This window comes from Anguilla anguilla, chromosome 17 (genome assembly GCF_013347855.1).
Source record: "Anguilla anguilla isolate fAngAng1 chromosome 17, fAngAng1.pri, whole genome shotgun sequence".
NCBI lineage: Eukaryota > Metazoa > Chordata > Actinopteri > Anguilliformes > Anguillidae > Anguilla > Anguilla anguilla.
In genome coordinates, this window is record NC_049217.1 from 7,452,560 (window position 1) to 7,478,433 (window position 25,874).

Below are 25,874 nucleotides of genomic sequence, written 5' to 3' on the forward strand. Positions count from 1 at the left end.
ATCCCAGCCAATCAGAAAGAGGCGAGAGGTTTCTGAGGGGAGGGGCTAAGAGAGTGGCAGCATGTGCCATTCCATACTGACAGGCATCAGGTCATCAGTCTTTCGGCAGTCAAACAGCCCCTCATCCTTCCCTTTGACACGGAGGTGAGGGCTGAGATCCAGGAGCAGGTGGAAGCTGAGGGAACAGGGAAACGAATGCAAACATGACGCGCGACCGTTTGAATACGGCTTTGCATTTTAAATGTGCGTGAGGCCGACAGACGAGCCCTTCTCCTGCTGTTTGCACTGGGAGTTTACATAGAGGAGAAAGGGGAGTAGTCAGGGCATTACACAAAATTGCAACCAAATAGAATCCTCGCGAACATCCCGCTCAGTTCACCACGGGAGGTGCATGTCACTCTCCAACCACCTTCCAGATAAGTTCAGGTTTAACCCCAGGAAAGTGACTGCCCCCGGTTACATCACTGCTCTTATGTAGCATGCCAAAACCGATGCACGTTTTCCTCATCCCAGTTCGCAATAGTATTTTAGACCTGGATTTAAATTCATAACCTTCCAGCCTAATTGAGCACTGAAACCACTACTTTTCTTATAATATACTGTATGCATACATAGTACATAATGTATACATAAGAACTATAAAGGTAATATACACTGTTCACGCACTCAATCATAAGTACAACAGCATTTTGAGATGCATATTTGAGACTGAGGAAGATAGCATGTGGAGGGATTAGGGTGGAGTCAGTAATCTCTCTGGGTCTAGTGCTGGCTGGAGTCTCGGGGCTCCATTCTGGCCCCGCCCTGCTTTGCCACGCCCTAAAATAACTGCCCCAGTCATTGCAGGGACCCTGGTACCCCGCACCTGTTCCTACCAAACTACAGTTTGTGCTCTACTTAACCACACCGGGTTAACCTTTGTAATTGGCTGCCGACTCGTAACTGTTCACTTTTGAATGTTCTTCTTTAGTCAGCGCCCTCTGTATCTATTAAACACACCAACTTTAGGTTTACATAACGCAGATCCAGGATCAGCGTAACTGCCACTGCACTTTTTATCAAACCCTGCTGACTCCCCTGTTAGCTCAGTAAACAGTCTGTTATCCCTTGGGGGTCTGATAAGTGGCACACTTCTGCAAAACCACCCTACATGACGTATAAATATGACTGGACTGATTGATTTAATGTTCTCATTTGTTCATGAATTAAAGCTTTCAGATTTACTCACAAAGAAGACACAAACCGCATTTCCCTTAAAAGTAAGTTTATTGGATGCATAGTTTCAGATGCGACAGTTAGTATTTAGGAGTAAATACTTGTAAAGCACAATTGCACCCCTGTTCTAACCCTTTACATTCATCTCGTGTCCAAATCTCACCAAAGAAACCTTGTAATGTATTTAAGGTGCAAACACTGTCTTCAAGTGATATAATTTCATATTTTAGGAAAATATACTTCGTACTTATGTGACTGGGTACAGGTGAATCTGACTTCAAAGAGGCAACTCGATGGCAACAGACATTTCCCACATTCAAGGATGGAGTGTTAACATGAGTATAAACTGCACAAAAAAACAAAAACAAAAAGTTCTGGAAGGCACCAGATCAGCTGCTTTTGTCCAAAAACAGCATGTAAGCATGGAAAACATGTTGGAAGACATGGTACGTCAATTGTGAGACTGACTATCCGTGTAAACATTTTCAGTGCAAAAAACAAGGATACACGCCACAATACGCAGGTTGAATTTGTCCCCTTGATCTGCCCCCCCCCCCCCCCCAAACAAAAAAAAAGTTTATTACTGAAAACTGTTCTTTTGTTGCAGTGAGGATTATGTGTGTCTCAAACATACCAGAATCTTTTTTATTTTATTGTACTTTTTAAGCAGCAAAGTGAATATGTCAGTTATTCCTCTATACAGTAAGTCTACTTTGGGGGGACCATTTGCACATTCTGCTGCATGTTCCTGGCCTCTTAAAGGTTAACAACAGTGATAATAGTTCTGTTCAACTCTCAATCAATTTATCCTACTAAAAAGTATTGTCCATCTATCTAGCAGATGTGGATATACCACAAGTTATAGAACTCCTTTGTTGTAGTATTAAAGTATTAAAAGAAGTCAGAGAGACATACAGTTGCTTTTGTCAGCATAATTCACCATTGCGAAGAACCTGGCCTTTGTACTTTTTACTGTAATAACTTTACAACAATTGCGTTTTTCCGATAAGTGTAAAGTAGTTTGGCGCAAGCACTAAAATATTGAAAATAGGCCCCATCAAAATGAACCATTTTCTCTGTTTTGAAGTAAATTTAATAAGAATTACACTGGCCATGTTTTTCATGATAATAGGTTGCATTTTCTGAAAATGAAAATATGGCTTTCTGAGCTGTATTTAATAAGTTCAGCGCGCAGCTGAAATGAATGGATGCTAAATGGAAATGGTAGGAAAATGTCAAGAAGTACTGAGAGTTGGACAGAAATGTCTCCAGTTTCAGTATTTTGAGAGGACATTTGACAATACTGAAACCATGAAAATGACCGTTATTACCTTTTACCCTTTAACCTTGGGTGAGAGTGCACCTGTCTTTAAGAAAGCCCTACTTCAAAGTATTTAAAGCATAATAATTCCTTTCATTTTCTCTCACCACTTTACCCTCCACCGTTGCTCCTTTTTAAACTGTCACCTCGCTCTCCACCTCTACCCTTTTCCGGGGTGCAAAGAATATCCTTCCCTCTCACTCCCCCTTGCCCTGCAGCGCCCCCAGTAGGCCGCTGGCAGTACTGAAGAGGTTGATGGGCGATGAGCCATCGGTGATCAGAGTGGACTTAAGCCCCAGGGCCTGAAGCAGCTTCACCTGAAAGCCAGAGAGAGATGTGGTCAGTACAGTACAGACAGAAACACAGCAATGGTCAGTACAGTACAGACAGAAACACAGCACTGGTCAGTATAGTACAGACAGAAACACAGCACTGGTCAGTATAGTACAGACAGAAACACAGCGCTGGTCAGTACAGTACAGACAAAAACACAGCGCTGGTCAGTACAGACAGAAACACAGCGCTGGTCAGTACAGTACAGACAGAAACACAGCTCTGGTCGGTACAGTACAGACAGAAACACAGCACTGGTCAGCACAGTACAGACAGAAACAGCGCTGGTCGGTACAATACAGACAGAAACACAGAACTGGTCAGTACAGTACAGACAGAAACACAGTGCTGGTCAGTTCAGTACAGACAGAAACACAGCAAAGGTTAGGACAAAGTGTTGACTGAATTTAGGTATGAGCATGTTTCAGCATTTCTGCGTGGTGTTCCAGTAGGGGGCACACTTTCCCCAGAAAAATAAAACTATGTCACAGTTCATAAAGCAGAATTTTGTCTTTCCGATGAGACTTTATACCGGACTCACTGTGGGAATCAAAGATCCTGGGGCACTTATCGCTAAACACAGAGGTTCCCAGTCGTTCTTATTAAATTCCTCATTGGTCTATCCAAACCAGCCAATCACACGGCAGTACTATTTCCCAAACTCCTTCAGGCCCTCTTCACACCAGCTGAGGTGTGCCGGGCGTCCTGGCACAAAATGGCTGCCGTGCGTCTCCCAGGAGAGGGTTTGGTGACGGTTGAGCTTATCGGCACCTGTTTAACAGTTAACGACCGAGATTCTTAAAAGGGATGACAGGCGCTACATCGATCAGTCGATACAAAATCTCCTCACACATCACTCAAAGATTTGAACCACCCGTCAACTTTTGCTGGCAACAGTACAATCAATATGTGTCAAAACACATTTTGATTGATCCAAAGCTGTCAGTTTTTGCTTTTTTTTTGTCAGAGCTTGTTGTAGCTCCACCCATCATGGGTTCATGGCAGCTCGCCCTCCAATCACAAGCTTGTGTCCTGCATTTTAACACCCAGCCAATGAAGTGCAGTACACTGACAGGAGGGGCGAGACAAGTAGACAGGTCAACAGGTCAGACAGGTCAACAGGTGAACAGGTCAGAGAGGTGCACCGGTGAACAAGCCAGATTGGTGAACAGGTCAGACAGGTGAACAGGTCAGATGGGTGAACAGGTGAGGAGGTCAGACAGGTGAACAGATCAGACAGGTGAGGGGGCCGCCATGCTGAGAGAGGGGTTACCTGTAGCTCAGGTCCTGCCCGGGCCATCTCCTTGAGAGTGTCACTTCCCAGACTGCCCACCAGCGCTTTAAAGCGCTGGTTCTCTATGTCCGCCAGCTTCTCCTGCTTCTCCACGTCCAGGTGGTTCATCTCCTTCTTATAGAAGAGCTCCTGCTCTCGCGCCTTTGACAGGCGGTCAAGCTCCGCCTCCTGGGGACACACACGGGTCAAAGGTCACGCCCTATACTCCCATTCATTTGATATAAGCAGGACTGAAATCTAAGCATTGAGGAGGGAAAAAGAGGCAGTTTTGGGATACTGCCTGTCTGTAGGACACTGCTGTCTACAGGGGCAGAGAGGATTTTGAGGTAAATGCTGTTATCGGTATTTTGCACATCTTCTTTTCTGGTCACTGTTTGATAATGAGAGTGGAAATGTACCAGAGAAAGAAAAACGAAAATGAGAGATTAATAGTGAGTGAGATACAGTAGCTATGTGTAACAGGGATTCAGGGGCATGCTGAACAGTGATTGGTGTAGGACAGGGGTCCAGGGGTGTGCAGAACAGTGATTGGTGTAGGATGGGGGTTCAGGAGTACGCTGAACAGTGACTGATGTGACTGGTGTAGGAAGGGGGTTCATGGATTCAGGGATTCAGGGGTTCATGGATTCAGGGGTTCAGGGATTCAGGGGTTCAGGGATTCAGGGGTTCATGGATTCAGGGGTTCAGGGATTCAGGGGTTCAGGGATTCAGGGGTTCATGGATTCAGGGGTTCAGGGATTCAGGAGTGCGCTGAACAGGGAAGGGTACGCACGGCCTCTATCTTCTGGGCCTCGGCCTTCAGCTTGGCCTCGTTCACGGCCGCCTCTCCCTGTATGCGAGCCGCCTCTGCCCTCGACTGGGCCTCCGCTTTCGCCGCACCTGTGCTCTCCACTGCCGCACTGAGAGGGGAGAGGGGAGGGGGGAGGGAGAGAGAGAGAAAGGGGGGGGGAGAGAGACAGAGAGAGAGAGAGAGAGAGAGAGAGAGACGGAGAGAGAAACATTAACACTGACACATGAGCACTGGCTGGCCCTGTTACAGCGGTAGCAGAAATGTTTACCCATGATGCCGCTCCCTTTAGCCCGTTGGGAACCTCTAATGAACCATTTGGCCAAACTTCAAAGGGATTATACATACCAAAATAGAGCAGAAGTCAGTGTCACTGCTGACTTTGAAACTTGGTTTAATTGTTGCTTGATCTAGTGTCTCTACGTAGTAGCTCACAATCATTCCTGTAAGGACCAAAGCTGTCCCTCCTAAAAATATCTTAAAATCCTAATATATAATGTCACCATAATGCTCTCAAGAAGAGAGGGTAAAAATGTACCTATAATTTTAAAAAGATGAGTTGTATTTTATTATTGACCTGAACCAGTAATAATATAACTAAAAGGGAAAAAAGCAGTACTCCTTGGATCCTCCCTGATCATTAATTAAGTTTGCACGGGCCAGGAGAACAGGGAGTGTACCCCCCTTCTCTTCAGGAGATAAAATGTGCGCCTTTCTTTTAGTGAGCAGTCAGTTTCTAACAGTCAGTTGGAAGTGGGCATCTGGGTCCTGTTTCTAGGTCTGGCGTTCTACATTTCCACTCTGGTAACTGACATCTTTGATAAATAATTACCAAATTAAATTAATATAAATATATGCTACATGTTGGATAAGTGAGGTGTTCTAACTATTGATGCACTTGTGTTCGGAATTCAGACATTAAACGAGATGTGTTAGCGGTTAAAACTGCTGGATTCGGAAAATGAAATGTAGTTAACTTAGGGCTCACTTGGCCAACGAGCCATTGGCATTAGCAAGCCATTAGCATTAGCGAGCCATTTGCATTAGCAAGCCGTTAGCATTAGCGAGCCATTTGCATTAGCAAGCCGCTGGCATTAGCGAGCTCTTAGCATTAGCGAGCCATTAGCATTAACAAGCCGCTGGAATTAACAAGCCGTTAGCATTAGCGAGCTGTTAGCATTAACAAGCCGCTGGCATTAGTGAGCCGTTAGCATTAGCGAGGCAGTGCGCTCACCTGAGCGCCTCCAGCTCCAGCAGCTCTTTCCGGGCTCGCTCGGCCTCCGCCTGGTCCGTGATCCTCTGCCTCTCCAGCCGGCCCTTGGCCTCCTGCTCCAGACGCTCCGCTTCGTGCCTGCGAGAGGGAGAGAGAGAGAAAGAGAGGGAGGGAGGCAGGGAGAGAGAGAGAGAGGTGGATTAGACCAGAGGGGTCAGACAGACTGCCACAGACACACTCACTGCAGTCAAACCAAAGGAAATAAACAGCACTAAACAACAAGTCATGTCCATTTTGGCTCAAATATGATGCATCGGTTTGGCTCAACCCCGTTTAATAGCCCTCACTACACCAGACGTATGTTCATTATGTGTAATTATCTTAATGGGGGATGCTTGTGCGCTCATCCAGTTAAAGCTGCAGCTGGTAACTGTTTTTTTTTTTTGTTTTGTTTTTCCATCAGGGAACAGTCAATTATTGAAAGAGCTGCTTTGATGGAAATCCAGCAAAATCCAGCACCATATCTGAACTATTTTTACCAGCCAATTGTACCTTCAATGAACTTAGCCACCTAAGTAGCTTGGTAGCTATTATTGATAAAGTTACTTCATTTGGCAGCTAGCTCTTGGAAGAGGGAAATGTTCGCTAACGTTGTGTGGTCGGTGAAGTTAGGTAGATTTCCTAGGCCTGCTAGGTAAGTTAACGCTACCTGTCAGATAGATCATGTTAGCCACAACTGCTTGCCAGCAGCATCCAGTATGAGTTGTTGTCTACACAACCAGAGGGTCCAGTATCGGAGCAAAGGCTGCCTCAACACACGCTCTGCCACATAATTGTTTGACTTAGGAGCCTATTATATAATTAGACTAGAGTGACAGGAAGGTAATTTGAAAAATGCAATAAGTAGCCACGGTAGATTGTGACCTAGAAAAATCCACGGTTTGCACGGTGTCAGAAAGCCTTGGGTGTACCATAGCCTCGATTTGGTACTCCGTGGACGTTTTACAACAGGACCTCTGGGACAACAGCCGTCTGCAGTGTTGGGGCTTGGTGTAACCGTCTGGGATAACGTTAGAGGGTAGCCTTGTTCAACAGTTTACATGTACAAAAATATTTAGCTAATAGCAGCTAACCAGGAACCATCATGGAAATTACCTAACTTTCAACAGGCTTGTGAACTTGGCAAAATCTTTACTTCATTAGCTACTGAACTGGGTGACGGAAAGATAAAATAAGCGAGAGATGTAGAGAAAGGAAGAGATGGAGCTAGAGAGAGAGACAGAGATAAAGAAAGAGCTAGAGAGAGATAGGCAGATAAAAGAAGTGATAGAGCTAGATAAAGGAAGAGATAGACAGCGAAAGAGAGATGAAGGAAGAGATGGAGCTAGAGAGAGAGATATAGAGATGAAGGAAGAGATAGAGTCCTAGAGAGAAAGAGAGGCAGACAAAGGAGCAGAGACGGAGGGCACTGACCGGGCGGTAGCCTCCTGGGAGTTGGTGGTGATCTCAATGGCGAGCTGGACGCTCTTCTGCAAGGCATCTCGGGTCCTCTGGTCCACCGGCTCCACGGACTGGATGTCCACGCTGCTGATGACCAGCCCGTTCTGGCCGAAGCGCATGCTGGACCGCACCGCCAGCTTCTCGTCGAACCCGAACACCGCCGAGCAGATGATCCGGTTGGAGTTCTGTGGGGGGGGGGGGGGGGGGTAATTTCACAGGGTTCTGGGTGGACAGCTCGGGTCCTGGAGCACCACCACGCTTCGGCGGACTTCGGCTCCCATCCAATGACAGATACCACCCCTGCACATTTGCACACTTGCACACTTGCACTTGGTATGGATTTCCATTTCCCTGCACTAGCTCAGTGTTTTAATTGTGTTGATGTTGTCGTGATGTTGCCCTTTTGTATTCTGTCTTTATGTGAACCCTGGCTGCAAAACAAATTTCCCCAAGTGGGACAATAAAGATAACCTTAACCTTAATCAGCTAGTCTGGCTTAATGTTCTAAATACCTGTACACAGCAACACTCGCTTGCTCCTGTATCAGAGCACAATTAAATAATTCCACAGAGGATGATGGGAAGTCTGCAGCTGTAGCTCATGACTACCAACATGTCAGATTACGTTAAGGAAAGGGCTTGTGAAATAATAATTGGAGGTATGGGGGCACAGACAGGGGGCATGTGAGGTATGGGGGGTGAACAGGGGGGTGTGTGAGGTATGGGGCACAGACAGGGGGTGTGTGAGGTATGGGGGGTGAACAGGGGGGTGTGTGAGGTATGGGGGCACAGACAGGGGGCATGTGAGGTATGGGGGGTGAACAGGGGGGTGTGTGAGGTATGGGGCACAGACAGGGGGTGTGTGAGGTATGGGGGGTGAACAGGGGGGTGTGTGAGGTATGGGGGCACAGACAGGGGGTGTGTGAGGTATGGGGGGTGAACAGGGGTGTGTGTGAGGTATGGGGCACAGACAGGGGGTATGTGAGGTATGGGGGGTGAACAGGGGGGTGTGTGAGGTATGGGGGCACAGACAGGGGGTGTGTGAGGTATGGGGGGTGAACAGGGGGGTGTGTGAGGTATGGGGGCACAGACAGGGGGTGTGTGAGGTATGGGGGGTGAACAGGGGGGTGTGTGAGGTATGGGGGGTGAACAGGGGGGTGTGTGAGGTATGGGTGGTGAACAGGGGGGTGTGCGGGGTATGGGGGGGGCAGACAGGGGGGTGTGCGAGGTATGGGGGGTGAACAGGGGGGTGTGCGGGGTACGGGGGGGCAGACAGGGGGGTGTGCGAGGTACGGGGGCGATGCGCACCTTGTGAAAGTCGTCAAACTGCACGGACGCCACGGCTCCGCGGATCTTGGAGGCAATGGCCTTGCAGGCGTCGCCCACGAAGTCGGGCACGGCAAAGAGGGTGGCCGCCTGCGTGGCGTCGGCCTGCGGCGTGATGTCAAAGTGCCTGAGACACAGACGGTTGCCCGTGATGTCACTCCCTGTTCATAACTGAACTTACAACTGTTTTCCGTCTAACCCAACAGGATCGTGCTCTTTTTGGGCGTGGATTAGCCATGCTACTTGTTAGGGTGGCAGAAGTGGACGGGCTTGCTTGAAAAATCACATGGGTGGAGCTTATGTATACATTCATTACAAACAGATTGGCGGTGTTTCACATGCACACAGTATGGCGTAGCCATGGAGATGAACTCTAATTACCCTCTGCAACAAGCCCGTGCTCAAACAAATGGTGAGTAAACTCACGCACAATTCTACCCTCTGAGGCAGCAGTGGATGCTATTCATAGAATACACAGTCAACTGGGAGGGTGCAGGGCAAACAGAGACAGAGAGGCAGACATCAGTAACTGCCACAGAGATAAGACCCAGTGACAGACAAAGAGTACCAGTTGTAAGAAAGCTGCAGCTGCAGCCGGGCATGGTCGGCCGTCTCTATGGTGATGATGTCAGTGCAGAAGTCGGGCCCCAGCAGAAGACAGATGGCCTTGATGACGTTGGCCCGTTTGGGCTTGTCTCCCGACAGCGAGAGGATGGTGAACTGCTCATCCGGGCCCAGCATCACCATCTCCGGCCCAAACACCACCCTGACAGAGCCAGAGAACCGAGAGAGCACCGTTACAGCCCCATCTCTCTACTGCACTATGACTACAACAGGAGAGACCGAAGATAGAATACTTATGACATCATGATAATGTTATTGTGCATGTAGTAACGAGGCACAGAAAATATACAACACTAGCTTTCATCCTGAAGATAAAAGACAGAATCTCCCAGACTTCCAGAATTTAAATCCAAGGTGTAAAAAGCAAGGAATGAATCTTCCCATTCCTTTTTGGCTGGGCCGCAACAGCGGGGACAGCCCTACAAATGTGAATGTCTGTGACTGAATGAGTGACTGAGTGAGTGATGAAGTTACACCATTGGTCGGCCGGATCACGTCCGTTAGGCCAGCCATATACTAGGTCTTGACCTGGTCTTGTTCAAAATACACCTATGAGGGGCTACATTTACATTACAGGCATTTAGCAGATGCACTTATCCAGAGCGACTTACACAACTGTTTACACAGCATTTACATTCACAAGACCAGTTTCTAGCCCAGTACACTACACAGCTACGGGCTAAGAAAAGGTACAAATGAATGAACATTTACAACTTCTGTGAGGATGTACAGTGAGAGACAGTGAGAGAGACCAGTCAGATCTGACGGGGAGAGGAGAGGGGCAGGCGGAGCTACCTGGCCTTCTTCTCGCGGTAGTCGTAGACCTGAACCGCGGCATTGTGGGGGACTCTGTAGGTCACCACTCTCGTTTTGTCTCGGGGCCTGGCGTCCGGCGGCAAGGCGCCCCTCTGCCCGCGGTCCGACAGCGCGTCCCGGGACGACGGCAACAGCAGCTCCACGTTCGGCGGCAGGTCCTTCTCCCACAGCTCCTCGTCCTGGGTCAGCATGTAGGTGTGGCCAATCACGGCTCGGACCTGGTCAAGGAAGTTACGAGGCAACCAATCAGGGAGACAGGAAGCAGGCTACACAAATTCAGGGCTAAACAGGGGCCTAATTCGTTGGTCATTAACGTCAAAAAAGGAGCGTGAGGGTGTATTATTTTAGAGCGAACCAACGTTCAGGCAGCAAGTGCCTTCGTCAGGGCCATCCACCTGAATGAGTTCGAACGCATTTTATGCTGCTGAACGGGTGCGTGCAATCATGTGGTGTGGGAAGCTCTCGCTACTGGACAGGTGCATGATAACATACCATCATCATTACACATACGCTATAAAAAACAACAACAACAACAACAACAAAAAGAGGGTGATGTATAAAATGAGCATGACTGAGAACACGCTGAAAAAAGGACTGAAATACAAAAACAAGAAAACATGGATTGACATAAATTTGAACTAAAGGCCTTGAGTCCAAATCGGCATTTAGACAGGGGTGAGGGTGCCGGAGGGTGTGACTATTAATTCCACTTGTTTTACATTATGTTTTATACATTTCGCAGACGCTCTTACTGAGAGCAACTAACACAGCGTACATTCTCACATTTTATCAATTTGTACAGATGAATATTTTCCTGAAGCAAGTGAACTTGGACCGAGGACACAAGAGCAGAGTACCAGCCGGGAATCGAACCCCCAGCCACAGCGCTGCAAGCCCAGTTTTCCAGCCATTGTGCTGCACTGCCTGCTTATTTTTTTTTCCCCCGCGAAAGTCCACCTCACCTTCCCGGTCTTGATGTCCCGCACGTAGATTCCCTCGTTCTCATCCAACGGGATGGCCTCTCGCCGTAGCAACACCTCCACGGTGGCCGGAGGGACGTACTCGATGGGCCCGCGCAGCATCCAGCGGTCGCCCGGGCGACGGGGGACACGCCCCCCTCCTGAACCCCCCTCCCCCTCCCCCTCCTCCTCTTCTTCGGGCTGACAGGGGGAGAGAGGGAGAGAGAGGGCGAGCGTGAACAGGAGGGACACAAGGGTTATGACGGCAGAGAGGCACTGGGGGGGGCGCGGCAGCGGGGCTGGGCGGGGCAGCGGGGGTGGGCGGGGCAGCGGGGCTGGGCGGGGCAGCTCGTTCATGTACTGAGCCAATGGGTGGAAGAGCAGCAGAGAGAGGAATAGAGGGAGAGCGAGGAAAGGAGAATGGATGGAAGGTTAAAAGGAGGAAAAGAAAAGACGGAAAGAGGAAAGTCGGTTAGTGAAAAGCTGCAGGAGGGGCTATACACAGGGCTTTGGAAGGATTTAATAAACAAGGTAATACTTTCCAAAAACATTTTGTTCAAAATAACCTCAATTCTATCGCTCATACACATTCTCCATTTCTAAAAACTGCCCCCACTGCCCTCTTTTTTCTACCCCGACAGAGTAAAACTGCACAAAAGGGGCATTTAGCCCTGCTGTTAGAACTACAGACATTGTCTGCTGGTTCCTGTCGTTACACTGCATCGGTCATTACTACAAGCGATTACGCAGTGAAGCTACGGGACCTGCTTTCTGGGGTCTAATGGGGTTGTGAAAGCAAAAGCAAACAGAAGCCAGCATCTGCCCCCCCCCCCCCTCGCCGCCCCGCCCATCTTACTCTCTTCTGCCCTCTTCCTCGACCACGCACCTTTCCACTTTTCACAGCAATTCCCTCCGCCCTGGTCTTCCTCTTCTTTTCCCTCACAACCTCACCCTCCCTTCCGCGTCCTGCTTTCCGTTTCTTGCTCACCCCGTCATTGTCCAGGAAGGCCTCGATGGCCCGCAGCACCAGCCCCTCCTCCTCCGACAGCACGTACACGTCCTGGATGCCCTGCTCCAGGGTCTCCCCGGGCTGCAGGAAGAACGACTTCTCCCCCTGAAAAACAGGCAAACACACGCAAACACGCAAGCACACATACACACACACACGCACATACGTACACACACATGCAAACACATGTACACACACATACACAGAGGTCCATTTTAGAAAATGATACATAGGTAAAATAAAAGTGCATCTTTAAAATTAAAAACAAAAGCTCATCAGTCAGGGATGTAACTGTAGTCTTCGGCTTTATTGAACATCTACACACACTAACTGATTACTGTTTTACACCTATCAGCAATCCATGATCTATAGCTCTGTGATATAGAAACTAAACTCTGCTTTGCGGAGCGCTGTCAGACCTGGGCCCTGGCAGTTAACGCTAACACAGGCACCCTGTCAGTTATTACTTCACACATCCTTCTCCAGATCTGTAACAGTCTTCAAACATTTCCTGTACCCAGCTAAGTCTTTCAGTTCCTGCTTTTGGAATTAGTTCCTCCGCTCTTTTTTGAAGAGCCTTTCTAGCTCGAAAATGTGCCCACAGCAAAGTCATGGTTGCAGACGTATGACTGGTTGAAGTGCTGATTGGCGGTGGCTGAGGGGAACTCCCCCCTTCGCCGGAGGCCGTGAGGGGAAACGCAGCCCTTACTGACCGCGACGCCGCGCGCCAGCCTCACCTTGACGACCCGTTTCTGGCCCAGCTGAGGCTTGCCGTTGGGCCCGACCGGGTCCAGGATCACGCAGTACTGGCGCGGGTTCAGCACCGTCACGTCCACCACGCCCACCACCTCCTCGGACACCGAGGGGATGTGCACCTCGCGGTCGTCCAGCGTCACCAGCCACTCCTCCCCGGTGCGCCGGTCCCGTCCGCCCTGGTCGCGGAACGGGCGCAGGGCGCGCATGTGCAGCGCTTTCTGGGAGGGCGCAGAGGCGGGAGTCAGCACGGGCACGGGCACGGGGAGAAAAACCACTCTGCCTGAGAAAGCTGAACCTGAACCGCGCTCGGCATCACCGAACACGAGGACGGACGAGCAGCATCACCGTAGCTGAGGTCAGATGCCCCGCATCACCGTAAACAAGGGCAGTCCTACACGAGCTGTGCTTAGACACCAGGCCATGCTGCTCAGACCACGTTTTGGGGCAACTATGCGCACAATTTTACAAACAGACAATTTGGACCCGTGTGTTGAGACCAGCTACGTCTTTCTTACTTGTCTCCCGGCAAAAGCGTGGAAGCCAACACCATATCCCATGGGGAGTAACGAAAAAAACACTTGAGAGAGGGGATAAAAAAATAATTTAAAGAATTGGTCGGATTGGGCGGTCGAACACAAGTCACATGGCCAGGTATCGGATACGTAGTAGATTTAAAACCAATTCCACCATGCTGATTGGCAGCGACAGTTTTGTTACATCCTTTCTTTGTGGAGCTTTGGTCACCCGGAGGAATGCTTTTGCAATGCAAAGGGAGAACGCAAAGGGGGGAGGGAGAAGCTAACCTTGTCGGTGAGGATGAAAGCGTTGACGATGTCCACCACCTCCTCATAGACGCCAGGCAGGTACGCTCCCACCTTGCTCACCTGCCACTCCTCTCCTGATGGGAGCAACAGAAAGGAGGAGAGACAGGGAGGGAGAAAACAGCATGAAGGAGGCAGAGGAGTGGGGGAGAAAGAGAGAGTTATGGATTACACACAGGGAGAGAGGAATTTTGGGGTACACACAGGGAGGGAGGGAGTTCTGGATTATATACACAGGGAGAGAGAATTTTGGGGTACACACAGGGAGAGAGTGAGTTTTGGGGTACACACAGGGAGAGAGGGAGTACTGGGGTATACACAGGGAGAGAGGGAGTTCTGGATTATATACACAGGGAGAGAGGGAGTTATGGAGTACACAGAGGGAGAGAGGGAATTTTGCAGTACACAAGGAGAGTTTTGGGGTTCAGACAGGTAAGAGGGGTACGGGGAAAAACACCTGTGACCCTGTGCACCCCGCTTCTGTCCACGCCCTCCTTGCGTGCTCTCAGGCGAATGGCCTGGTTTTCCTGGATAACGGTGGCCCTCACCGTCTCCAGCACCACCACCTCCTTCTTGGGGATGTAGGTCCCTGTGGACACAAACAACAGCAAAAAAATAAACAAAACAGTATTTGCAGTTTTCCTTCAGACCCTCTTGTTTTTCCATAAATTGTCAGAAACATCACCAAGTTGCATAAAGGGGAAAAGTCCCGTCCTCTTTCTGCATGTTTTGCATTTCTTGACATTATGCTCAATTTTCTGCACACCAAACCAGCACAGCACAGCACAGCACAGCACAGCACAGCACAGGGACAGCACAGCGCGTAACCGTGGCGACAGCCTGACACACCTGGTCCCTCAAACAGCCATTCGTCTCCGGCCACTCTTTTCTCCCCTCCCTCCTCCTCAAAGTCCAGGAGGGCCTGCAGCCGGAGCGCTGTGTCTGGGTACACAACCTGCAGGACTGTGATATCCTGAGAGAGAGAGAGAGAGAGAGAGAGAGAGAGGGATAGAATGATAGAGAGAGACAAAGTGAACATAGACTCACTGACCGTGTGGGCCATTTAAACCTACACCCTGAGCCAACCACAGGAGAATGGGCTCCCCCCTTGAGTCTGTTACCAGGGAGTTTTTCCTTGCCACAGGCAGGAAGAGCGGCTCAGACAGGGCCACAGACAGGTAGAGCGGCTCAAACAGGGCCACAGACAGGTAGAGCGGCTCAGACAGGGCCACAGACAGGTAGAGCGGGGGAGACAAGGCCACAGGCAGGTAGAGCGGCTCAGACAGGGCCACAGACAGGTAGAGCGGGGGAGACAAGGCCACAGGCAGGTAGAGCGGCTCGGACAAGGCCACAGACAGGTAGAGCAGGTGAGATAGGGCTACAGACAGGGCCACAGGCAGGTAGAGCGGGGGAGACAAGGCCACAGACAGGTAGAGCGGCTCAGACAGGGCCACAGGCAGGTAGAGCGGGGGAGACAAGGCCACAGACAGGTAGAGCGGGTCAAACAGGGCCACAGACAGGTAGAGTGGGTCAGACCAGGCCACAGACCTGCTCTATCTCCTCTCCTGGGTGGAGGGGGAAGGGGTCCTGCGCCAGACGGATCTCCAGGTCAGCATGCCGCAGCTTAGCCTGTCCCAGCTGGTCGAACTGGACTTGGCCTTCGTCGTCGCGGGCAACCGGGTTCTTGACTACGCAGTAGTGTCGGGGCGGAACCACTATCATGCGCACCGGTTCAAACAGCACCCTGGGGAAACAATTGAGGGAGACACCGCCCACAGTCACACTCGCGCAGCCAGAAGATTCCCAGAAAAATGCCCCTAATGGAGTGCGCTGCAGCTGGCCGGGCAGGGGCCTGCAGTCCGTCTGCGCAGTCCACCTGCGCAGCCCTCTGGACCAATAGCAGCGCAGCTTAGCTGGGGTAGGGGCAGGCGGCTGCATGCATATCATGCCATATTTCAACAACGAAACAGGCCTGCAAATAAGTTTTTATGTTTTTATGATGTAATATTTAAGAGCAAGTTCTACTATAAGAACACCTCCAAGATGCAAACGCATCAGGAATAGGGCCTATTCCAAACTCTGATGTTTGGACCTTCAACAAATTTGTTGTGAAAATATCCCAGTTTAAAGAATTGGATTCCTTTATTGTGTAGGGCAGTTTGCAGAAGTCCACCTCTTATCAGACGCCCAAAAGGAAGACAGACTGTTTACGGTGCCGACAGGGAGTCAGTGGGTGTGATAAAGAGACAGCGCTCAGTTGCAAAACATCCTTCTGAATCAGCAATAAGTGAACCTTACGCTCTCCATAATACAATGTAATCATGTTTTTGTATTGTTGGAAAGCCAATGTCATGCTGACTAAAGATCTTGATACCTATGGGGCCAGCGCCCAGCCAGATACAAAGGTTAACCCAGTGTGATGTGCTTACAGACATAGCGCAAGCAGGATAATTGATCTGCGCCATCTCGTCATGGTTGTGTCTTTCTTACAAACGATCACAATCATATACCTACATTACAGTAGCCTCATTTTTTTTGTAGCCATTATCCTAAGAGCCACAAAACAAACCAGCAGTAATCGGGAACGTGCGACACCTCTTCGTTTAATTTTTTTCACATTTTTGGACCCGTGACAATAATGGCTCTCAACAGGTATAACTGCATTTTCTATTTCCCATTGCACACACACACTGGGCAGACTGCTCGGCGCATAACGAATCGAGGATCTGTCTCTGAGCTCCTGCTGTGTTCTCAGCGAGCCGGTAGACCCCTGATGTGGCAGACGAGGTTAAACGGACCGCGCGCTACATTCGCTTTTTGGGTTGTGCCGCAATCGCGAGCGACTGCGCGCGCGGCTACGCGACCGCCGTGGCCGACCTCTCGTTGTCCTGGCGGATGTAGGTCCGGGGCCCGATCTCCACCCGGGCGATGTTGGTGTTCTGGTCCAGGACGTGGATGTAGTGGTGGGGGGGGATCCGAATTATCGACGCGCCCATCCCCTCGTCTCCTCCCTCCGGGCCCTTGCTTCCTCCCTTTCTTACAGACATCTGTGTGGAGAGAGAGAGAGAGAGAGAGAGAATGAGAAGGAGCATTACTCTAGAGCCTGCAGGGTCAAAGGCACAGGAGTTCTATGAATAAAGCTTTTTGTGTTTTTGAACAGAAGTGCCAGCACCATGTGGACATTGTGTGCCTGCTGGGCACTGGGACTCCTGACAGGAAATGCACCATTTAATTCACGGTTAGGGCAAGGGCGGCGTTGGTGTGATGACCAGCAGTCATGTGTCTGGATCTTGATTAGTCATCAGCTGCAGCCTTGTGCCTGGTAGGGGGAGGGGAGTGGCTTCGTTTCCAAGGATCACCTTTGGTCTTTCTCCATTGATTATTGAGTCTTACTGTGGAGTTTCTTTCTCCTATTCCACCACCATACTGCTGTGTTCAAACCTACCCTTCCTTTCCCATAAGCAGCGGGAGCACGGGGTTGCCAGGTCAGCCGGGGGCGACCGTGCCGACGGCCTCCACCCCACCGCTCCAGAGATGGAGCATGTTCACTTCCAGATACATCTGGGTGATTAATAGAGCGCCTGGACACCATTAATTACACAATTTTCACTGTAAAACTCATAATCTGTAGAGCGGTCTTCGCTTTGACTACCTTTTAACTGTATTCATACCTTCTAATGCTCCAAATTCCTACTAAGTTCCTACAAATATTTCCTACTAAGATGTGCTCCTTGGTTGCCACTAATTGTGGGGGAAGATCAGACTATTTTCTGGGGGCTAGGCTGCATTTTATTTTTGTCCTCAGTTGAGCGAATTGTTCCCGGACAGCCCTGCTTGGATGCAAGCCGTTCCATTACAGATCCTCTCCTTCGCAGGTCACAGCCTATCCCTGGAGTTGCTGCGTTCCTGTGGCGATTTCTGCCGTTAACGCATCACTTCCTCCGCAAGCTTCGCTCCCTTCGCTCCCTTCGAATGGAATGCTGCCTGTCGTGAGTGCTCCAGGCTGCTCGCTGGTTAATCGCGCGAGCGTTGGTCGACTGACCGGTTTGAGCGCACCGCAGAATCGTCCTTCGTTCGCCACGGAGCGTCTCTCGCTCATGAGAAACCCGCCAAGCGGCATTAATCAAGTAAAAGCTCATAATGCGCGTCTCCCTGGCGGCGCAGTCTGTAAGTATTCTCGCCTGAAGCGTTGACTGTGGAAACTTTCCAATCGCTTATTTTACCCCCTTGTGTCCTTTCCTTGCTTCCTTAGCTCTACCCAATGCAAGGAAAAACCATGTTTTTTTTTAAAACATATTTCATGTCATACTGAAATAGGTACAGATATTTTAGCTGGTTGAATAGACACAACCTAGTCTCTGCACATCTCTACTGCTGTCTTTGAAAAAACAAGTCTAGTTATTAAACCACACTTCAAGCACATTTTCTGCATGGCGCAAAGGTTTTTGGTCTTATATAGAGCAGTACACCCTGGTGAGGTATGTGTGGAAGGCACTGGGCCAGACACGTCCCTAAACGCAGAGACGTTCTGTGCTTTACCATCCACCTGTACGCACCTGTTCATATTCTCTCTGCATTGAGTCATTACATTACATTACAGGCATTTAGCAGACGCTCTTATCCAGAGCGACTTACATAGCATTTTTTTACATAGCATTTTACAATTGTATCCATTTATACAGCTGGATATATACTGAAGCAATTTCGGTTAAGTACCTTGCTCAAGGGTACAACGGCAGTGTCCTACCCGGGAATCGAACCTGCAACCTTTCGGTTACAAGCCCAGTTCCTTACCCACTGTGCTACACTCCGTCCCTCATCTGTACACACCTGTTAATATTCTCTGTGCACTGAGTCACTCACCTGTACACACCTGTTAATATTCTCTGCACTGAAGTCAGTGTCTCACCTGTGCACACCTGTTAATATTCTCTGCACTGAAGTCAGTGTCTCACCTGTGCACACCTGTTAATATTCTCTGTGCACTGAAGTGAGTCTCTCACGTGTACACACCTGTTCATATTCTCTGTGCACTGAAGTGACTGGAGTCATGTGACACAGTGATTGGAGTCATGTGACACAGTGAGAACACCAATGCCCTGCACCCACATCTCCTACATGGGCCTTACTTCCCTGCTGAGTGGGCGGCAGAACCCACTGCCGCCATTGGCCAGGGTTCCTCTGATTGTCCTCCAACCACTGCACAAACACCAGTAAAACACATAGAAAGATAACAGAGGCTTGTGCAATGCACTGTTAATTCCTTTGAACCCCACCCAGAGTTGGTTACGCAGCTCCAATACAATGCGAGCACTTCAACGCACTGCACACAAGCGGTCAGACCACAATCCTGACACACATGACAACCAAACCCCCGGACCAAACCCCTCAGAGCAAACAGAGGGTAGCAATTGATCAAAAACGACAGCATGAAATGCCCTATTGCACAAGCACCATACCGCTAAAACACAGCCTACACAAGACAAGCCAATCTCTGAATCAAAGATTCTGCATATAACTTGAAAAGCAGACACCAATATGGGAAAGAGAAAATGACAGCGTGCGATACAATGAGAATATATAAGTATAGCCGCAAGCAGCGATTGGGAGTCCCAAGCCTCGTCACTGTAAATTAAACATGAGGTTGGCCGCAGCATACACAGCATGGCATTCTGGGTGTTTATATAGCTGAATAAAGACTATGCTACTGTATATAGGCTGCCTGATGTGCAATGGTGAGGCTTTGAAATTAATGTCATATCCAAATCAAAAAGTATTTAGTAAAATCACTGTTAGCTCGGAACAGGATGAAAAATACTATGCACAGGATTTCAGAAGCAGTTGAAATCGGATGGTATGCAATGGCCGTTACGCAACAAAGGGAAACGCAGCTAATGGATGCTGTATAAGGAATGCTGTTGTGACATTCAACACCTTCGCTGTACACCGTGCAGAGCATTCATCATTAAAACTACAGTTTACTCCTTTAATCGTGTGTCCTCTCCCTCTTTCGTCCTTCCCTTCAGTTGGGTCGTGACACGAATTTCGATAAAGATTTGATGTAAATTCACTGAGATACAGCCTCTTTTGTTCGACGCCATGCCTAATCTCCACTTCATTAGTTCATGGCTGCCATACTTTCCTGCGGAAGGAGTAGGTTTGTAGTCACAAAGTGAATGTAGTGTAGCTGATGGCACCTGCTGCTGGCCAGCACCATTTTACGTCCAGAGAATTAATTAAGTCAGATAGGAGCTATCAGTAAGCAGTTCAGTTTCGGCCAGGAGGAGGGAACAGGTGAACAGTAAGACTGCTGTGTGTGTGTGTGTCTGTGTGCGTGTGTGAGTGTGTGTGTGCATGTGTGTCTGCGTGCGTGTGTATTGTTTGCTGTCTGCGTTGGTGTGTGTTGAACCCAGCATATCAGGTACATACTTTTAATAATATTAAACAAACTTTGGTCATTTTTATTGCCATTGAAAGTGATAGGGATGTACATTTTGAGGATATTAAAATTGTTTTATATTGGGCTTTTAACAAGGTGACCAATGAACGTTTGTTCAGGAAGCCCTGCCGATTCCCTCTGCCACTCTTACTGCATGCCGAGTTTGTCCCTTCATCGGAGTCATTAGTTGGGCTCGTCTTCTAGTCGGTCAGCCATATTGCCTGGCATTGGGGCAGCAGGACTGGGTGTTGCCTCTGTGGACAGACCAGTTGCTTTTCTTCTCTTTTTTTTCCTTTTGTCTGTTTGTACAGAGCTGTACATGGTGGACTCTGGGAGGGGAGAACCCTAAATCTGGTGGTAAGCAGAAAGGGTTGTAGCACATTTATGCTAATACCTTTTATTGCCCTAGTGATAGCTTGTAAGTGTCTGAGCCTCACAAGTTTGACCATTCACGGTGTGAATGTCCTCTACTTAAAGCTTGTAGTGACATCGCTGCGTAAAGTCATACATATTTTAAACAACACGGTGCGTGTTGTCCACTGCCATATTCCTCTCTGTTTTAAGCCAAGTCTGTTGTTCCCCAAGCCACAGGTCCAGCCTTCGGTAAGTCACAGGGGTCAGCAACCAAGCATACCGACGGCTGAATTTTACATTGCTCTTATATTCATTTCACATTTGTTCAATTGTAATAAACCTTGGAACTTTTGCATTTTAATCCTGTTTCTGTCATTCATTTAGTAACTGCTGGGGGACATCCCCAGAGTCTTTGCAACTTCCATTAGCTCCTAGAATAATGGGCGGCACAGTCCAGCTGCACCTAGCGGGGTGCTCCAGTACCCTGAACATATTCTGAAAGCACTGTTCAAATCGTCGCAGGAAAAAAAAAACGTTTCAAATTTACAATAAATCCAATATGGCAGACTTTAAGCTGACAGGTCCAGGGCTGGGTTAGGATGATTCCAAGGGCCCTGACAGACAGGGGCTCTCAGAAATACTAGAACATTGGGTTTGCTGGGGTTGAGGGGGCCCAATGTGAGATCTTTTCATGGGGCCCTAAATCCCTGGTGGCGCCCCTGGCTGGAAGTAAAGCCCGGCAATGGGATCCACCTGGACACACGGGATGATAACTGGCCTTTATTATATTACAAAAAATAATAAAAAATTAAAAAATATATAAATTACGACATTGCAAAGATCTAGTTTGGAATGGCATTTATAATTAGATCTGATCAAAAACCCAGTTAGTTCCTTTCCAACCACTATGGTGTATATGTTTAGTTTAATCTGAGGACTCAGCTAAATCAAAATCATACTGTCCTGTTTGAATTGCGACTCGTGAATAAGGCTGCTTTTTCGGTTTTAAATGCATTTTGCATTTTAAAATGTCTTTGTTTAGGCCTGTGGCTGATTTAAACGTTACATAATAACCATGTTAAGGAGTAGCACATTGATTTAATCACGTTTTTTGGCTGACTAAAGCTGTGATATTTTGTTTTTATATATTTAGAAAAAGAACAAGCTGGAAAAAAAGCATGCTCTCTCAGGCTCATATTTCTCATTATGTGCATGGACCTGTCTTTATTTCTGTCTTGTGTGTGTCTGCAAGTATATTTTCATTAAAATTCTAAATACGTATCTTTCTAAGCAAAATCATTTAGTTTCTATTTCATTTATTAATTTATTTGCGGAATGGGAACAGTCAAAATATCAATCGAAACCAGTGGATAACATAGAATGTCAGTGTTTTTTTTTTTTTTTTTTTTTTTTTTTTTAATTGCTGTATATCCGCAGCGGTGTAGCTAGTGGGATCCTTGCTGCTTGGCCCTCAAATAAACTCAGAGAAAAACAATAGGGACTGAATCAGCCCTTCGGTTTTGTACCAGTCATGCTGAGGAGGGACGATACACTGAAGCAAGTTTCTATAATAAGAGGATGCAATATGAGAACATAAACTATGGGACATGAAACGGAAGCAGCGGTATCGCGAGAGAAACCGATATATATAGAGAGAGATTCAGAGATAGGTTTGGTTCTTGCCTTTTGTTCCAGTGGGACAAGTCGCAGTCCATGCACTGTTCACGGTTGCTAAGCATTAAACTCGCAACCCCACCACCTTTTCAATATCAATCTATCATCACATAATAAACAATGACATGAGTTTTGACGTTTGTGAACAACCGTTGAGGGCGTGAAAACAAGTTCATACGTCGATCTGGAGACAGTCCTTTTCTCAGATGAAAATACAAAATTCATAAGATACACAACATTTAACAACAAAAACCTTACACAAAACGCCAGTGAAAACGGACATTTGAGCAATTTAGTTAGCTTTGTTAAAAACAGGAACCAGGAAGTGTTAACTGAATAATTGGTTTCGTGCAAAGTCTTCCTTTCAAAAACAGTCACCAACAAACTAGGTTTTTTATTTTCTTTTTTAACAAACTAGGGGTTATGTCGACATAACCTGTGTTTGTTAACGTCATTGCTAAACTGATTAGTCTGCCATCAAACAATCCCCGTTTTAACGGTTGGACTGATGTCCAAGATTGTACATTAAAAGAATACAAAGTGGCTGTCTTACCATTATTTTTTTTATTTGTTCCCCGAAGATCCTTCCGTGCGTAAATTTCTTTAAATACGAACTTCACTTTCTGTCTTTAAGGTATGGAAATACGTGGGCGTGATCCCGGAAGAGGTATCCGGAAAACACGCGTCATTTACCGACTGGCCATCTGATCCAGTAGCTAGATTGAATTCGCTTACTCTGCCCGAACCGTATAAATAAAAAGACTAGAATGAATCCGAGCACAAAATATCCGGAGTCGTGTCAACGTTTGTTTGTTCGTTGCTGCAATGCGGGGAATGTCTGGAAGTCGCGGACTACGCAGTTACCTGACAGTTGAATCTGATGACAGAATGGGTGCAAACGTTGGCGTCTAATTTTCCATCTATCTAGGCTAAATTGTGTGTGATTTTGGAAGTCAATACTAGCGTACATCCCGAAATTCAATGGCTGACTTGCTTTTCATTGTTTATTGGTAGCCATTCTGAATATGGACTGCCCAAAATCTGCGAGGAAAAATTAGCCTACTTTATGTGTCATTTAAAATGTGCAATATGCGACCTCTATTTTGATATTGGTACCACAAACCATTTAAATATTTAATAAAACTGTTAATATAAGAATGTAGGACTTGCATTCAAGGAGAAATAATCAAACCTGCTTTCACATTTTTTCTCAAAACAGCTATTTGTCAAATTCAAATTAAGTCATGCTGTCTAAAAAGAATTCTCTAAACTGGAATGTGAAGTTGCAAGATCGTATTTATAAGATCACGGTATTCACTTTAAAAACTTCGCCAGGTGCATTACTCCAGTAAAATATCCCAAAGATCATTTTATCTAAAATCATTTTGTCTCAGAATCAGTTCGGTTTTTACACGTATTCTTTCCCCACCCAAGCAAATAAATCTGGTGTTTGAATTTTGTATTCTAAATTGTTTTTGAACTATTACGTTCTAGTTTCCAATGTGGTCACTCTCTGGGGGCAATATTTTTCAGATTTCAGTATCTAGGGAAATAATGATACATCTCTGCGATTTTTTTTTCTGACAGAACCACACAATAACATATCAATCTATAGATCACTCTTACCCGGACCGTGTGACAAAGCATTTGTACTTTGTTCTTTAGTCTGAACTGATGACAGCGGTGTGAATCTGACCAATCAGCGTGCTAATCAATCCTTCCGTTGATACTGTGTTAGTCGACTCCTGTCCACTAACCCGTCCGTACCAGTCCGTATTTCAGCCTGCCCAGTCTCTACACAGAGAGGAGCTCACAACCCAAAAGAGAGAACATCAGAATGTAGGCCTATTACCGTCTGGGGAGAACTGGGGAGAACTGGTTACAGTGCAGCCTTCATGGGGAAAAGAACAGGAACAGAGGCAGATACAGTGAATATTGTATAGATATAATTTATATGTATAAATATGTACATTCAACACCTCCCAAATAAATAAGAAAAATCATAAATAAATAAAGATACAGATTCTCGAAGATACGTCAGATTAAATACTTTCAGTGAAAACCACATGTACTGTAGCAAACTGCAAGATTATTGGGGAATAGTACATTTTTTAGCTTTCAAGCTTTTTCCATCGCAATTCACAGTCCAAACAGTACTTATTGATACAAGGTTTGATATTACATTTACTTGATTTCAGAAGTGTAGCGGTCTCTTCCACCTTCAGATCAAAGCCGACGTAATCAGAATTTCCACCAGTTTAACGGATTACTGTATACATGAGTTGTAACGAGTGTTTACTATTTTCAGCCACTGGCTCTTTTGAGATCCATTGTGATAGCATTTGCAGTTAACAGCACTTTTGAAAGTTCAACAGAAATATGACTCTCGTGCTCTTCAGACACGCCGGACTTCAGAAGTTCAGAGCCAATCTAGCGGCTACCGCGTATGTAGTACAGGGTCCCACTCCATGAATCCCTTCTCGCAGCATATTACTAATGCTTCCGTCAACCATCTCGCAGGTGAATCTCTCTCAGTGCAGTGTCCACTTATCGTGGTGCCCATGTTAAAACACAAGTCTGTGCATTTACGCTACCTATATCCCGCGACCCTCTCTATGCTACATAATACTGTATTATTTTATAGCGCTCCCAAGGGGGGTCACGTCCATTGGTCCTGTACACCTTAGCGCCCAGCGGATCAGCAGCGTCCAGTCCTTCCGCGAGGCGCTGTTACCGTGGTTACGGCTGCAGCATTCCTGGGCAGAGAGTCAGTTGGAATGAAAAACACATCACCGCACCTCCTCCGAACCTTCAGCCTGCTTTCCCCTTTCTGTCCCAATCTGCTGCGTGTGTTCCCGAACGACACAGAAATGGAGCTCGATAAAGAACAGCATCCTTAAGTGGAATATAAATAAAATACCCGTACTAAAATCACAGTCCTTAAACAAATATAAATAAAAAAACTAAAAACACACAAATAACTATATTAATTTGTCAGTGCATACACTACACAGCCAAAAGTATGTGGACACCTGACATCCAACATCTCATCTAAAATTATGGGCATTAACATGGAGTTGGTCCACCTTTTGCAGCTATAACAACCTCCACTCTTCTGGGAATGCTTTAAGCTAGATGGTGGAGGATAGCTGCAGGGATCTGCTTCCAGTCAGCCAGAAGAGCATCAAGCCCGATTTATACTTTGTCGCAGGTTTTGCATTTATACTCCGGCAAGGTTCTGTGCAGGCCAGTCAAGTTCTTCCTCACAGCATATATACCCTATATGACCGTAAAGTATCTGGACATTCCTTGGTCTGGGGCTGTTTTTCATGGTTTGGGCTATGCCCCTTAGTTCCAGTGAAGGCAAATCTTAATGCTACAGCATACAATCACATTCTAGACGATTCTGTTCTCCCCCAACAGTTTGGGGAAGG

At 47.4% G+C, this 25,874-nt stretch overlaps 1 protein-coding gene across 1 annotated transcript; it reads right to left on the reverse strand.

The window, feature by feature from the left end:
* Positions 1–1,247: 1,247 nt before the first annotated feature.
* mvp (major vault protein) lies at positions 1,248–23,270 on the reverse strand. The gene is made up of 17 exons (XM_035397532.1): positions 22,994–23,270; positions 16,851–17,020; positions 15,522–15,717; positions 14,823–14,946; positions 14,431–14,562; positions 13,956–14,050; positions 13,134–13,370; positions 12,376–12,501; positions 11,391–11,588; positions 10,408–10,646; positions 9,557–9,754; positions 8,971–9,115; positions 7,637–7,848; positions 6,185–6,301; positions 4,936–5,062; positions 4,143–4,331; positions 1,248–2,853 (listed from the first exon to the last, which is right to left on the reverse strand). Exons 1-17 carry the CDS (start codon positions 22,994–22,996, stop codon positions 2,734–2,736), a joined length of 2,628 nt encoding a protein of 875 aa, XP_035253423.1. The 5' UTR covers positions 22,997–23,270; the 3' UTR covers positions 1,248–2,733.
* Positions 23,271–25,874: the final 2,604 nt, after the last annotated feature.

Excerpts from the sequence above, each read along its gene's own strand:
- mvp (XM_035397532.1), bottom strand. Across the intron at positions 12,502-13,133 it reads GCCAGAAACGGGTCGTCAAG|GGGGAGAAGTCGTTCTTCCT; the intron begins GTGAGGCTGGCG and ends CCTGTTTTTCAG. Across the intron at positions 7,849-8,970 it reads AGTTTGACGACTTTCACAAG|AACTCCAACCGGATCATCTG; the intron begins GTGCGCATCGCC and ends CCCCCCCCACAG.